The sequence below is a fragment of the Nansenia antarctica genome (genome assembly GCF_963989245.1).
Source record: "Nansenia antarctica genome assembly, chromosome: 4".
In the NCBI taxonomy this organism is placed as follows: domain Eukaryota; kingdom Metazoa; phylum Chordata; class Actinopteri; order Argentiniformes; family Microstomatidae; genus Nansenia; species Nansenia antarctica.
The window spans coordinates 58,238,528-58,253,994 of NC_137689.1; the positions used below are offsets into that span (position 1 = coordinate 58,238,528).

The 15,467-nt window shown below is 45.7% G+C and overlaps 2 protein-coding genes across 4 annotated transcripts in view; both read left to right on the top strand.

Annotated features, from left to right (window-relative positions):
• sez6l (seizure related 6 homolog (mouse)-like) overlaps positions 1–10,051 on the top strand; it is a 34,620-nt gene extending 24,569 nt beyond the window's left edge. The window contains exons 11-17 of one of the 3 annotated variants that reach the window (XM_080529000.1): positions 1,755–1,949; positions 2,512–2,703; positions 3,889–4,083; positions 4,387–4,422; positions 7,480–7,594; positions 7,863–7,978; positions 8,385–10,051. In XM_080529000.1, coding sequence (XP_080385126.1) covers positions 1,755–1,949; positions 2,512–2,703; positions 3,889–4,083; positions 4,387–4,422; positions 7,480–7,594; positions 7,863–7,978; positions 8,385–8,398 — 863 coding nt within the window. In that variant the 3' untranslated portion in view covers positions 8,399–10,051. The remainder of the gene's footprint in view (positions 1–1,754; positions 1,950–2,511; positions 2,704–3,888; positions 4,084–4,386; positions 4,423–7,479; positions 7,595–7,862; positions 7,979–8,384) is intronic. The other 2 variants (XM_080528998.1, XM_080528999.1) reach the window with 2 other exon arrangements.
• Positions 10,052–13,231: 3,180 nt separating this feature from the next.
• Positions 13,232–15,467, top strand: ubc (ubiquitin C). Its single transcript, XM_080529916.1, has 2 exons — positions 13,232–13,300; positions 14,173–15,467. Exon 2 carries the CDS (start codon positions 14,179–14,181, stop codon positions 15,322–15,324), a length of 1,146 nt encoding a protein of 381 aa, XP_080386042.1. The 5' UTR covers positions 13,232–13,300; positions 14,173–14,178; the 3' UTR covers positions 15,325–15,467.

Genomic DNA, 15,467 nt, shown 5'->3' on the forward strand with positions numbered 1-15,467 from the left:
GAGTATTTGGAGGTCAGTTAGGGGACAGGGTAGTGTGTTTGGGGGAAATATGTGATAAGTATTCTAGGGAGGGAGGATATTTAGACAAGTAGGCATATTTTTTGTTGACCCCTTATGCAGATACAGAGTCTACAGTATGTATCATATTACTTACTACATTTACATTTTTAGCATTTAGCAGAAGCCTTTATCCCAAGCAAATTGCAACCAATACATTTGTCCAAGTAAGTTAATCATCAGTCATAGCAAGAAAAAGTAATCTATGCTAGGGCCAGGGGCCATTGCCAGTCATAATGTTAGAAGAAGGAAGACTGAAGATATGTTTTTTTGTTTTATTTTATTTACAGTAGAGAAATTATAGAGGGGATAAAGAGTTCTTTACAGTTACAGTTTTTCTCTATCGCTTCAACATGTTTTCTGAAAGCATGGCTCATTCTCTCTTAAGACTAAACACAAATCCATAAACCATAAACTCCACAAATCTCTTGCAAAAGCAAACACTGCCTTCAAAATAATGTTGTGTCTTCTGAAAAAATAAAATGTCGTCAAATGACACACACACACACACACACACACACACACACCATCAAATGAATAGACACTAAGAACCAATTGAACACTGATGTGCTCAGTGGAAAACACTACTATCAGTAGGCCTTTTTGCAGTAGTATTGTTACACTACATACATACAGTAGCCTGTTTTATAAACTGTTATGTTTTCATACTCAAATATAAAACACACAAATACAAGAATAGAATGTTTTTTTATTCTGAATTACTGTATACATCTCAGAAAACAGTTGGATTTGTCAAATGTTCTTCATACAGAACAAACAATAGAAAGCATTTAATAAGCCTTCTGCATATACTGTAAAGAAAAAGAAAATTAGGCTGCATCCTGCCTTTCGTTTCTGTCTGGCCACAGGACCTCATCGACATCACAGGCAATGTTCTCCCTGGCTAAGCAGTGGGGAAAGTATCGCCTGGCATGACGAATCCAGCCCTGATATACTTCAGCATAAATATAACCATGCATCCTTCATTGCTTGTAGAAGGGGTATACCGTACATACGCTCATGGGGCCTGTGTTCATATATACATATACTATATACCTTCCAACGCCAAGCTGAAAAAAACTCCTCAATAGGGTTGAGAAATGGAGAATATGGTGGCAGAGGAAGAATGGATAAACGTGGGTGGTCGATGAACCAGAGCAGCCCGGTGGAAACGTATGTTGATTGTAGATTGAACATTGTACCAAATGTAGAGAATTGTGTTCAGTGTTTTGTTAACTGTGTGGTTTAGAAATGCAAAATGAGTGAAAAAGCAGGAAATGTGTTTGTATTTCTGCAGAATTGGTGTGAGATAAGGTACACGAGTTTCAGGTTTTGGCCATTGTGTCTCTAGTTCCGATGTTAGTGTGAAAGCGATTGAGAAAAACTGTAAAACTGTTGCCTGAAGAGATGGGTCTTCAGTCTACGGCAGAAGATAGGTAGTGACTCTGCAGTCCTGACAGCTCTACTTAATGTTTCCCAAATGGTGGGTGGCAGCTCATTCCCTGAGTCGTGGCAAAAGACTGGGTTGTTACCCTCTGCTGTGAGGATTCATCATTCCCACAGGTTGTCATTGGGAAAGAGAATAGTAATACAGTAGATGGATTAGAATAGATGCATGTACGGTATATACTTGAAACATTGTATTTTTTTATGCGGTGAGACGCATGTCTTATCTTCTCTTCTATCTATGGAAACAGAGGTGTCGCGTAACGACTCGTGTCCGGACCTGCCTGAGATCCAGAACGGCTGGAAGACCACCTCCCATACTGCACTGGTACGGGGGGCGCGCATCACCTACCAGTGTGACCCAGGGTACGACCTTGTGGGACGAGAGACGTTGACCTGTCTACTGGACCTCTCCTGGAGCACACAGCCCCCCTTCTGTGAGAAGAGTAAGTTTCCTGTGTGTGTGTGTGTGTGTGTGTGTGTGTGTGTGTGTGTGTGTGTGTGTGTGTGTGTGTGTGGTTCGGTTCCCGACATTGCAGCACAAGACAATAAGGCAATAGGCATAATTCAAGATAAATAAGTGACAATAGTACAGGACATAAGTGACAAATAAGACAGGATACAATTAGCAGTACAACTCGTAATAAAAGAAATAGTTCAAGTAGTAAAGTGGCTGTGAGCTTAAGGTTTAGGTAGTCCAAATAAAGGGGATGTGTTTGGGGAGGATAGTCGATAGTCTACAGTAGGCTTGTTCATGAGCCTGATCGCCTGGGGGAAATAGCTGTTGGTTAGCCTCTGAGTTTTGGTCCTGAGGCTCCGGAAGAGGCTTCGCCTTTTGGACGGCATCGGTTCATCAATGAGTGTGAGTGTGAGTGTGAGTGTGAGTGTGAGTGTGAGTGTGAGTGTGAGTGTGAGTGTGAGTGTGAGTGTGAGTGTGAGTGTGTGTATGAGCTTGCATGTGCACACACCACTCTGTTGACACCCCCCCCCCCCTCTCTCTCTCTGTAGTTATGTACTGTTCAGACCCTGGTCATGTGGAGCACTCCACCCGTACTCTGTCAGACCCTAAACTCCTGGTGGGTACTACCATCCAATACAGCTGCATTCCTGGCTACATCCTGCAGGGGGGCGCTACTCCCACCTGCTATGGCCGTGAGCCAGGGACACCTGTCTGGACGTCGAAACTCCCCCACTGTGTCTGTGAGTCATCACGGGTCATACATACGCTCAATCACATTGTATTTGTACAGTTCTCTTAACAAGCTGAGACACAAACCACTCTTTGTACTGTCCTTCCTTTATTTAGAGGACCCCATCAAATGTCTGGTTGTACAGTCGGATTAACTCAGATTCCTGCTCTTTTCTTCAAATTTTGAGCACAAGAGCAGGAAGTTCATCTGACTTGAGTCCTGGTACGACCACCAGACACAGCAGGAGGTTGTTTCTGTTTCTGGAGTTTTTCTCCTGCTGTGCTTACATGGTCAGGAGAAAAAACCCTGGCCTTATTCTGGGACATCTTTGGGTTGCCAATTTTGTTTTCCAATGCTGCCATTAGCATATACAGTAGAAGACTGTAGGCAATATGCTTGTCTAGATGAGGAGCTGTTGTTGATATCGTTTCATGTTTCAGTGTAATCTATGATGAGTAGGCCCACTTGATTTCTGGCATAGAGGACTTAACAGGGGTTGGCACTCTCTTTGTTCTCTTGACACTGCTGCAAGCGTCTGTATGTGTGTTAGAAAGAGAGCGAGACCGCTTCCTCCTCTGCATTCTCATGGTTATTAATGTGTGTGTGTGTGTGTGTGTGTGTGTGTGTGTGTGTGTGTGTGTGTGTGTGTGTGTGTGTGTGTGTGTGTGTGTGTGTGTGTGGGTGTGTGTGTGTGTGTGTGTGTGTGTGGTTATTATTGTGTTAGTGAGTCGTTTGATATGCTAAATAGATGCAAATGCAGCGTGCCAATCAGCCCTCGGCCACCTGGAAGAGGGGGCAGAGATTACCCATGAGTCAGTGCTCCTCATCCTGAGCCTGTCAGGCCTGTCAGAGAAGCTCTGACTCAAACCTTCTCATTCTGAGCCAGGAATTTGCCTAAATCCAACAAAAAGTCACCCAAAACCTAAAGAAGCTCGCATCAAAGTTTGCTCCTCAATCTTTTAAAGAAACTCAGCCCGAAGATACCCACGCAAATAAAAGACCATTTCTCCCTTTTATCCCCCACAATCTTTCCCAATCAAAGATACTCATACTAACCAAAGATACTCATACTAATCAAAGATACTCATACTAATGAAAAAAGATACTCATACTAACCAAAGATACTCATACTAACCAAAGATACTCATACTAACCAAAGACACTTTCTTCTACCCTGCTCTCTTTATTTTTCTAGTGGAAGACTCTGTTTCTTGTGAGAACCCTGGTCTCCCTGACAACGGGTACCAGATCCTGTCCAAGCGCCTGTATCTGCCAGGCGAATCGCTCACCTTTGTCTGTTACCAAGGTTACGAGCTCATCGGAGAGGTCGCCATCAAGTGCATCATGGGAAATCCGTCATTTTGGAGCGGCCCTCTTCCTCTCTGCAGGGGTGAGGCCTGTGGTGCACTTGTCATCCCCTAGATGCATGGAATAGAATATTCCCCCTCATGCCTTTCTACTGCACATAGATATGCATGTAGCAGTGGTAACTTAAAGGGGTAGTTCACCTAAAGCTTCTTGAATTTAATTGAATGTCCTTACTGTATGCGTGGAACTCTTGGCAGGCATGTTTGGTTCACACAAGTAGTCCTCTGTAACTATTTATGACTTGAAGACATTGGAGACATGGATACTATCATTTTAGAGAATGTTTTATGTGAAATGCACTGACTGAAAGGATGATGTCTTTCAGCCAACCATGACTGCTTTGGCAACCATGCTTTGGAAGGTGAGTCCAGTGTGCTCCGGTCTCTGTCTCTGTCTCTCAGTGTCTCCTTAAGTCAGTGGCGGGCGGTGCATTTCACACCTAGGCCTTCAGTGATGTCCGACACATTCCTACCTGAATTATTCTACCTCTTAATACCATCGTTATGACGCCATGGCTCTAGAAACTAGACAGAAACACAGTATAACCGGGCGTTGCATCACCTTAACATAGTCAGACAAGTACAACAGAGTTATATTAATATTTCCGAAGCATTTTTAATCAATAAATCCGCATTTACAATGAAGAGTGTTAAACTAACATCTTTAAGATCGCTACATTACCCACGTCTGTCGTCTCGTCCACCATAATAGCGACAAAGGGTGCCTTTTTAATCTCCATTTTGATCTCTTCTTCCATCACTTCAGCAATAGCAAAAATCAGGTCGTTTTGTATTTTGCCTGACGTCCCAGTAAACACTTTGTTTGTGGACAGGTGGTAATGTAAATCTGGGTTGTTTTCAGCCAGAAAAGAAAGAAGCTCAACGTAGTTTCCTCTGTTTGTGGACTTGGCGCTTTCATTGTGTCCCCTAAATGAAAGTTATTGTTTACCCAAAAACAGGACACAATCGATCAGTATTATCGATCAGTCAACGAAAGCTTTCGTTGTGAGGCTCCGTTTCCCTGCGCACTTTCAAAAGTTTCACATCTACCGGCATAGTTCCGCATCTCAATAGTGAATATCAATAGTGCGTAGCAATAGTGCGTAGCAATAGTGCGTATCCAATCAAAAGACGTGCTGGGTGCTGACATCATTGAGCCTTACAGCAGGCGCCGTTGTTGCTTTTGCTCGCATCTACGTAGGTTTACTAGGTACGCCACAGGTTTTCTCGTTCCAATGTTAAGTTACAGGTCGAATCCGCAGCACCGTTTAATGTGAAGGCGGGCAGATTTTTTGAGCCCCCTAGCAACACATTTTGATTGGATAAAAGCTCTAACATAAAGGCCAGCCCTCCAAATCTCAATCGGAGACTGGAAGCAGCGCAACCAAGAGGAAAGCTATGAAATGAAGAGAATAGACTATGGGGAATCATTAATACATATTTGTGGAAAATATATATTAAAATAAAATGTATATTCTGATGATGTTTAGGCCAGCAGAGAAGGCCTTGCTGGCCCTGACGGCACACCACTGCCTTAAGTCAGCCTTAGCGCTGTTGGGTTAGTGACCGCTCACCATGTTTAATTAGTCAATCATGTGAGCAGGCAGTACTCCAACAGACACGCACCCAGAATAGTAATATAATGCATTGTTTCTCTCTCTCCGTCCACTCTACCAGCATCTCTGTGTCTGTCTGCCTGCCTGCCTGTCTGTCTGTCTGTCTGTCTGTCTGCCTGCCTGTTTATCTGTCTGTCTTTCTGTCTATTTTGATGTAACATTTATATTATTATTATTATTAAATAATAATAATAATAATGATAATAATAATAATAATAATAATAATAATAACTTGAATTTATATAGCGCCTTTCATGGTACCCAAGGTCGCTTTACAGAGATCCAGGAAAACATGTTTTTATTAATTACTATTGGATTTGACATTCTGTCAGTGTGACTGAGACCCTCCTGTCTATTTATGTTTTCCTCTCTCTGCTATCTCTCTTCTCTCCCTCTCCTCTTCCTGTCACTCTCATCTCTCTGTCACCCTCCCTCTCTCCTCTCTCTGCTCACTTTCCTTCTCTCCTTTCTCTGCCTACCTTCCCTCCCTCCTCTCTCTGCCTACCTTCCCTCCCTCCTCTCTCTGCCTACCTTCCCTCCCTCCTCTCTCTGCCCACCCTCGTTATCTCCTCTCTCTGTCCACCTTCCCTCTTTCCTCTCTCTGCCCACCCTCCTTATCTCCTCTCTGTCCACCCTCCCTCTCTCCTCTCTCTGCCCACCCTCTCTCTCTCCTCTCTCTGCCCACCCTCTCTCTTTCCTCTCTCTGTCCACCCTCCTTATCTCCTCTCTCTGCCCACCCTCCCTCTCTCCTCTCTCTGCCCACCCTCTCTCTCTCCTCTCTCTGCCCACCCTCTCTCTTTCCTCTCTCTGTCCACCCTCCTTATCTCCTCTCTCTGCCCACCCTCCCTCTCTCCTCTCTCTGCCTACCTTCCCTCTTTCCTCTCTCTGCCCACCCTCCTTATCTCCTCTCTCTGCCCACCCTCTCTCTTTCCTCTCTCTGCCCACCCTCTCTCTCTCCTCTCTCTGCCCACCCTCTCTCTTTCCTCTCTCTGTCCACCCTCCCTCTCTCCTCTCTCTGTCCACCCTCTCTCTCTCCTCTCTCTGCCCACCCTCTCTCTTTCCTCTCTCTGCCCACCCTCCCTATTTCCTCTCTCTGTCCACCCTCCCTCTCTCCTCTCTCTGTCCACCCTCCCTCTCTCCTCTCTCTGTCCACCCTCCCTCTCTCCTCTCTCTGCCCACCTTCTCTCTCTCCTCTCTCTGCCCACCCTCCCTCTCTCCTCTCTCTGCCCACCCTCCCTCTCTCCTCTCTCTGCCCACCCTCCCTCTCTCCTCTCTCTGCCCACCCTCTTTCCTCTCTCTGTCCACCCTCCCTCTTTCCTCTCTCTGTCCACCCTCCTTATCTCCTCTCTGCCCACCCTCCCTCTTTCCTCTCTCTGCCCACCCTCTCTCTCTCCTCTCTCTGCCCACCCTCTCTCTTTCCTCTCTCTGTCCACCCTCCCTCTCTCCTCTCTCTGTCCACCCTCCCTCTCTCCTCTCTCTGCCCACCCTCCCTCTTTCCTCTCTGTCCACCTTCTCTCTCTCCTCTCTCTGTCCACCCTCCCTCTCTCCTCTCTCTGTCCACCCTCCCTCTCTCCTCTCTCTGCCCACCCTCCCTCTTTCCTCTCTGTCCACCTTCTCTCTCTCCTCTCTCTGCCCACCCTCCTTATCTCCTCTCTGTCCACCCTCCCTCTTTCCTCTGTCTGCCCACCTTCCCTCTCTCCTCTCTCTGCCCACCCTCCCTCTTTCCTCTCTATGCCCATCCTCCCTCTATCCTCTCTCTGTCCACCCTCCCTCTCTCCTCTCTCTGCCCACTTTCTCTCTCAGTTGCTGAGGCAGCGGCAGGGTCTGGTCTTGATGGAGGGAACATGGCATTGGGCATCTTCATCCTGGTCCTTCTGCTCTCCGTGCTGCTGGGAGGGGCTTACGTTTATGTGACACGGTCAGCCACGCCCCCCTCTCTTCAACCCCTGAACAATAACTATATTTGAACAGTAACACTGTACAAGTACACTGTCTTTCAGTGTATACAGTTCATGTGGATGCCCAGCACATGACAGTAATATACCTGAACACACTAGATGGCCATTGAATAAACACACACTGCGCTAGTTCCCTTTTCTGTCTGTGCAATAACAGATGAATGAGAATTGTGGTGTCACTTCTAGGTGTTTTTCATTACTCTTTGCTTTCCCGCTCCTTTCCACCAGGTGTCGCTATCACTCCAACCTACGACTGCCTCTCATCTACCCCCACCCTTACAGCCAGATCACTGTGGAGACAGAGTTTGACAACCCTCTCTATGAGACAGGAGGGGTGAGTGAATGTGCGGACACAGATACACACACACATATTTTAAATGCTTTATTTATGTCCACATAAATGTACAATATCTAAAGGACATAAATACTATCAGTGCATTTTGACATTATGAAAACAGTCAGTTACAGTATTGCTGAGCCAACAACCAGTTATACCTACACATAGGATGTTATTTACACCATGATAACAGTGGATTGACAGATACAGTATCAATACAGCTCATGGGTACAAGAAGCACATGGATACAAGAAGCACCGCCTTCTCCATATCTCCACACACACACACACACACACACACACACACACACACACACACACAAACTAGAAGACAGGAGGGGTGAGCGCTCTGATACTACAGGCTAATGATTGTGTAACATAAATTAAACCTCTCTCTCCCTCTGTCTCTCTCAGCAGGACACTCGTGAATATGAGGTGTCAATATGAGGAACCGTAACACCTCTGATGATATCCCCAAACCAAGCCCCTGACCTCCAAACCAAGCCCCTGCCCTCCAAACCGCTCTCCCTTCCACTTCATCCACTCTTCCATTCAACAAATGATGTAAATAGAGACTGACAATAGCCCTGCACCTTCCACCGTGACCCCCCATGACCCCATGACCCTATGACCCTGTCCTCTCCTCTGATGACATGGCAGTCTCAAGAATGGGCAGGAAGTCAGGGAGAGGGGGATAAGAGAGGAGTGGTGGAGTGAGAGGCGTTGGGAGAGGTGTTGAGAGAATGGAGAGGAGGGAGGAGTGGGTCTGAAATTAAGCTGCACACAGGACAAGGCCACTGGCACTAGACAGGAGAGATGGGAGGGATTAAGAGGAGGGGAGGAGGAGAAAGCGACGGCAGAGATGGGGGGGAGAGGATAGGGAATGGGGGGGTGTATAAAGAGTCTTATGCACTTGTGACAATTTTGAGTTTGTGTCAACTTACTCATGTGTAAACCATTAGTGACAAAATACAGACATTGGGGAGACATGAGGGGAGAGTGAGAGGAGAAAGAGGGAGGATGTGTTGGAGAGGAAAGATGGCAAGAGAGCAGTGGAGGCTGGTGGAGGGATCGTTGTAATGCATAGAATGGAATGTGAAATGGTGTGTTCATGTGTTCATGTGCGTTCTATGCATTACAATGAGCCCGATTCAACCTCTGATTTCTACCTCCACCAGCCTCCCCTGCAAGAGAGGGTGTAGGTGGGAGTTAGACAGCCAAATCGAACACATGTTAGTAAACTCCTCAAAAAAGGTTCGGAAACATTATTTCGGTCGATTATTCCTCCCCTTTAATAATACCAATTGGTATTGTATTTTATATCGTTGGAATAATCAACCGAAATAACATTTCCAAACTTTTTTAGGAGTTTAGATGAATGTTACCCATTGAGATGTCTTGGGAATAAATCAGCACCTTGAGAACCTCCTCTTTAGAAGTTGCCCTGAGGCACTGATCAGGGATCAGTTTACCCCCCCATCCCCCTACGCCCCACCCTATCCCCATCCTAACCTCAATCATTAGAGATAGAAACACAAAACCGACGTAACATCTGCGTCAAGGGGCAACTCCATTTTACTCCTTATTCGAATTCGGACACAGGAAGTGAGGTAGCTGTGTCTTACTGTTTGTGGCCCCCTTCTTCCTGCCTGCAGTTATTTCGAAGGCTTTGTACGTTTTTAGTACTGGTTTTACCCTAGTCCTGGGGTATTCAAATCCAGGCCTCAGGGCGAGAAGCAGTTCATTTGTCATTGATTGGCCAGAGAGTTCCCTCTCACCTGGAGTCCCAGGTCTGAATCAGACCCTGATTAGAAAGCATGGGTTAAAACCTGCAGTTCTGCAGTCCGGGGGGTCTGGATTTTTATAGCCTTGTCGTAGTTACTGACCTTCCCAGCGCAAGCTCAACTCACCAACCATAACAACAAGAAGAGACCAGATGATGTATTTATTTTGATGTATATGTGACGTTTTATGCAGATGAATTCATGTACATTTTCATTTTGAGAAGAAAAGAATATGAACCATGTTACTGATTTCCCTAAATAAATGGTAAAACTAAAATAAAAAGTATAATAGAAACTTTCTAAATCTTTCTTGTACTGTCTCGTTTTTCATTGTTTTTGAGAGCAGTCATGTGTGAGTGCCTTGCGGTTCATGAATCACTAGCTGAAGGAAGGGGTTTGGTTTGCAGCAGACTTTTCAGTTTAACTGCTACAGTTTCTTCCTTCTTCTAGGATTATGACTGCCAATGAGCTGAGCATAGATTACTTTTTCTTGCGATGACTGATGGATAGAAGATGACACTTTATCCTGCAAGATTATCCTGTGGTGTGAGGTGTGTTAAGAGTCAATTTCTCCCGACAATCTGCTCTGAAAATAGTCGGGGCAGACGATTGTAAATATTAAACGTGTTAAATATTTACAATCAAAAGTCCTCTTGTGTGTGGGCAACTCCCGAGTCTGATTGTGACCTGGACTTTAACCTCACAGCAGCAACGGGGCAAGTGACGACACACACATTCTGGTTAGGTGTGGTCTAAAGTCCTAGAACATTCTGTGTTATTCAAGTTCAAAGAGAAGAACTGGGTTCAACGTGTTCAGTGCTTCAGTCTAGGGTTGATTCAGTTAAAGAATGTCCACATAGAAATGTATTCCGTAGAACATACAGTAAATGGCTCTCTGCCAGGTATAATAAGGAATTGTGTCAGCCTGCCATGATGACAGAAAATCATGTAATCATAGAATTCTTACAGTATCTTAGAATCAGTATGACAGGGACTGATTTCCTTAGAATGCTTGAATATTCACACACACAATCATTTGAAAAGTCACATTCACACTCAAGGAAATACATAGGCATCATGCATTTCATGGGGCGGCTGGGGCGTAGGAGGTAGAGTTGGCGTCTAATGATCGCAAGGTTGGCAGATCGGCGGTTCGAGCCCCAACTGGCCACATGTCGAAGTGTCCTTGGGCAAAACACTTAACCCCAAATTGCTCCCAACGAGTGGGCCGGTGCCTTGCATGGTAGCTTGCAGCCATTGGTGTGTGAATGTGTGTGTGAATGGGTGAATGAGAGGCCGTTGTAAAGCGCTTTGGAATAAGGCGCTATATAAGTCAGTCCATTTACCATTTACCATTTACCATTTCACACACCCACACACACACGCACACATTTTTCTAGCAGTGTCTATTACTCGCACTCCTTCACTCCCTGACTGTCAGTCTGGATGTCTGTCTCTCCATGTTTCTCTCTTTCTGTACCCCCTCTTTCTCTGGTGGCTGGCTTGTGATAGAATGAGTGTGCGTGTGTGTGTGTGTGTGTGTGTGTGTGTGTGTGTGCGTGTGCGTGTGCGTGTGCGTGTGTGTGTGCGTGTGCGTCAAGTGGTGATTCTGTTGATTCTGTGTGGACTCTACACTCTGACCCATTTTCCCTGTGCAGTGGCTCAGTCAAGCAGAGGGTATGCACCGGCATGTTTTCAGACCTCAAAGATTAGCATTAGTCTAGACCAGCAGCGGACTAGCCATCTGGAGCACCGGGAGAATTCCCGGTGGGCCGGTTGATCTGTGGGTCGTTATGTTATGTTTGCTAATTGTTTATGGGTAGGTTATTCGGGTCAGAGCTTCTGCAAGGTATAAAAATGCTTAATCTCTTGACCAGCTTGTTCCTAGTTGGCACTCATTTGGAATGGATTGATTGTGGATTGAGCTGCTTCATTTTCCCCCAAAGCGTGTTTATCACCTCAATCACATACATACAACTCAAAGTATATATGAATGATATAATAAAATCATGGATGCAACTGAATTTTCAGAAACTCAACTGCAATAAATCGGAAATCCTCATCATCGGCCCAAAGTCCCTCACCCGTTCCACCCAGACATTCTCACTCAACATCGATAGCTTCACCGTAACCCCCTCCAACCACGTCCGCAACCTCGGCATCACCTTTGACCCCACCCTCTCGTTCCTTCCCCATGCCAACCAGGTCACTAAATCTGCTTCTTTCCACCTCAGGAACATTGCCCGCATCCGACCCTTCCTGTCCTTTTCCACTGCTGAAACACTCATCCACGCCTTCATAACTTCCCGACTCGACTACTGCAACAGCATCCTCTACGGTTTGCCTAATAACATCCTAAACAAATTCCAATACGTCCAGAACTCTGCTGCCCGTCTGCTCACCTCCACTTGCCGCCGTGACCACATCACCCCTGTCCTCCAAAACCTACACTGGCTCCCAGTCAAATGCAGGATCCAATTCAAAATCCTACTCACCACTTACAAAGCCATCAACAATCTGGCCCCCTGCTACCTTGCCGACCTCGTCCCCCTCCACACCCTCTCCTGTTGCCTCAGGTGTGACGACCAAACCACCCTCAAGACCACCAGGACCAAGCTACGGACCTGGGGTGATAGGGCCTTTTCAGCCGCAGCCCCGTCCCTCTGGAACGCCCTCCCCAACCACATCAGACAGGCCAACACCCTCCCAACATTTAAACAGGCCCTCAAAACCCACCTCTTCCAGCTTGCCTTCACCAGTTAACCCTCTCCCCCTCCCCTTCCCATGTGTCCCCAGCACAACCTTAATTAGGCCCCCTATACTTTATTACTTTTATTTATTTTTTGTTTCCTTTTATTATTACTACTCGATCTTCTCTGTTTGTAAAGCGTCTTTGAGTGTCTAGAAAAGCGCTATATAAGTCTAATGTATTATTATTATTATTAAAATTATTATATTCAAAGTACAACACAAAATACATTCAATTCAATACATTCGTCTACATACCTACAAAACATTGGCATCCTATTCAACAAAATGTAAATATGCAATACGTTTTATTGTCGTTTGGACATCAAATCAAATCATTCAAATATGTTCTTAAATGTTCCCAAAAATACTTGGGCGAAATGTGGCTTTTGACATTTAATTTAATGACTACGAAGCTGCTGCTGCTGGTTCATGATGTCATACCAACCACACCGATTTACTCCCTCTTCAAATGTCGGTCTCCGCCAAAGGGTTGTTATCATCTTGTCTTTCCTGACATTTGCTACAATATCGTTTCGAAAGACTTCAAGCATACTGATAATAGAACATTTTTATTGTACGCATATACGGTACATTTCTTGTATTTCACAAAAAAGACATATCAACGGATTCCTTTGTCGAAATCCGCAGTTTATAGTTCCATGGGCGTAAAGAGCGGATGGATACGTAGCCTGTAACCTATAAAGTCCACAGCCCTTTGTTTGCGAAAACAGACTCGTTTCCTGAAGACGGAGGAAGAAGCAAGATTATACAAAAACCGGCGGACAAAATACATTTGTAAGTATGGTAACATTGAAAATGACCACTTGTGGGACACATACGTTTTCCTACTTTGTAATGTATTATTGGTTCAACTTGATATTTTACTTGCAAATTCCACTATCAATTGACATTCCCTGTCGTTAGCTTAGCTAGCTAATTTACCTAGCTAGCTGAGTCAGTCGTTAAATTAAGCAAACTAAGACATCTTTACTCGAGTTAAGTATCTTGACTTAACAGTAATCTCCTCAGAAATAGATGGAATATTTCTTTTATTTTCGAATATAGACAATAGACCTTCTGGGTTGGCTAGGACGACGAAGGTAATTGCTAACGTTAGCATCGCAACCGCCATTTAAGTGATGACTGAGGTAAAACCTTGTCTCGCGAGCGTATCAGCTAACTTGTTTATACGTAGCTATATTGAGTGTCGCTAACCAAACGTTTGTTGTTCATCAACTGTTACTTTGATTTGGAAATGTTTTATTATGTAGCTAGATAAATATGAGCTACCTCATATGGCTCTGGAATTGGCTAGCAAATGTTGGGATTTTTTGTTCATACAACAAATATTGACTTAAACAACCACGTCAGAAGGCCAGTTTTCAACGAGATAATGGAGATTGTTCTGAAATGGTGGCAGGCACCAGAAGCCTGCTGATGTAAGCGTCAGCTGGTTCTTGCCCTTAATGGGAGGAGCTCTGCTCTCTGCCTCACATATAAACTGACCCGCTGCCAATTACATCTGTCTTGAAATTATAATTATGTCTTTCAGGAATTTGATTTAAATATTTAGCTTTTATTAGGCTTCATTGATAATTGGGGGCTTCGTCCCTACATTTAATCAGATAAGGTTTGTCTGACTTTTTTTCTTTTTTTTTTATCTCTAGTGCAAGATGCAGATCTTTGTGAAGACCCTGACTGGCAAGACCATCACCCTAGAGGTTGAGCCCAGTGACACCATTGAGAATGTCAAGGCCAAGATCCAGGACAAGGAGGGCATCCCCCCAGACCAGCAGCGTCTGATCTTCGCCGGTAAGCAGCTGGAAGATGGACGCACTCTCTCAGACTACAACATCCAGAAGGAATCCACTCTCCATCTTGTCCTCCGTCTGAGGGGAGGCATGCAGATCTTCGTGAAGACCCTGACTGGCAAGACCATCACCCTGGAGGTTGAGCCCAGTGACACCATTGAGAATGTCAAGGCCAAGATCCAGGACAAGGAGGGCATCCCCCCAGACCAGCAGCGTCTGATCTTCGCCGGTAAGCAGCTGGAAGATGGCCGCACTCTCTCAGACTACAACATCCAGAAGGAATCCACTCTCCATCTTGTCCTCCGTCTGAGGGGAGGCATGCAGATCTTCGTGAAGACCCTGACTGGCAAGACCATCACCCTGGAGGTTGAGCCCAGTGACACCATTGAGAATGTCAAGGCCAAGATCCAGGACAAGGAGGGCATCCCCCCAGACCAGCAGCGTCTGATCTTCGCCGGTAAGCAGCTGGAAGATGGCCGCACTCTCTCCGACTACAACATCCAGAAAGAATCCACTCTCCATCTTGTCCTCCGTCTGAGGGGAGGCATGCAGATCTTTGTGAAGACCCTGACTGGCAAGACCATCACCCTGGAGGTTGAGCCCAGTGACACCATTGAGAATGTCAAGGCCAAGATCCAGGACAAGGAGGGCATCCCCCCAGACCAGCAGCGTCTGATCTTCGCCGGTAAGCAGCTGGAAGATGGCCGCACTCTCTCCGACTACAACATCCAGAAGGAATCCACTCTCCATCTTGTCCTCCGTCTGAGGGGAGGCATGCAGATCTTCGTGAAGACCCTGACTGGCAAGACCATCACCCTGGAGGTTGAGCCCAGTGACACCATTGAGAATGTCAAGGCCAAGATCCAGGACAAGGAGGGCATCCCCCCAGACCAGCAGCGTCTGATCTTCGCTGGAAAGCAACTGGAAGATGGCCGCACTCTCTCTGACTACAACATCCAGAAGGAGTCCACTCTTCACCTGGTTCTGCGCCTCCGTGGTGGCAACTAAGCAGCTTCTCCTCTGCTCTTAACGATGTCTCATCTTTACCCCCCACTTTCCCTGTCCTCTCAAATTCCATTCCTAATTCCCTCCCACCTGCCCCTGCTCTTTCATTCCTTTTTTTAATTTCAATAAAGTTCAAGCATTCCTGA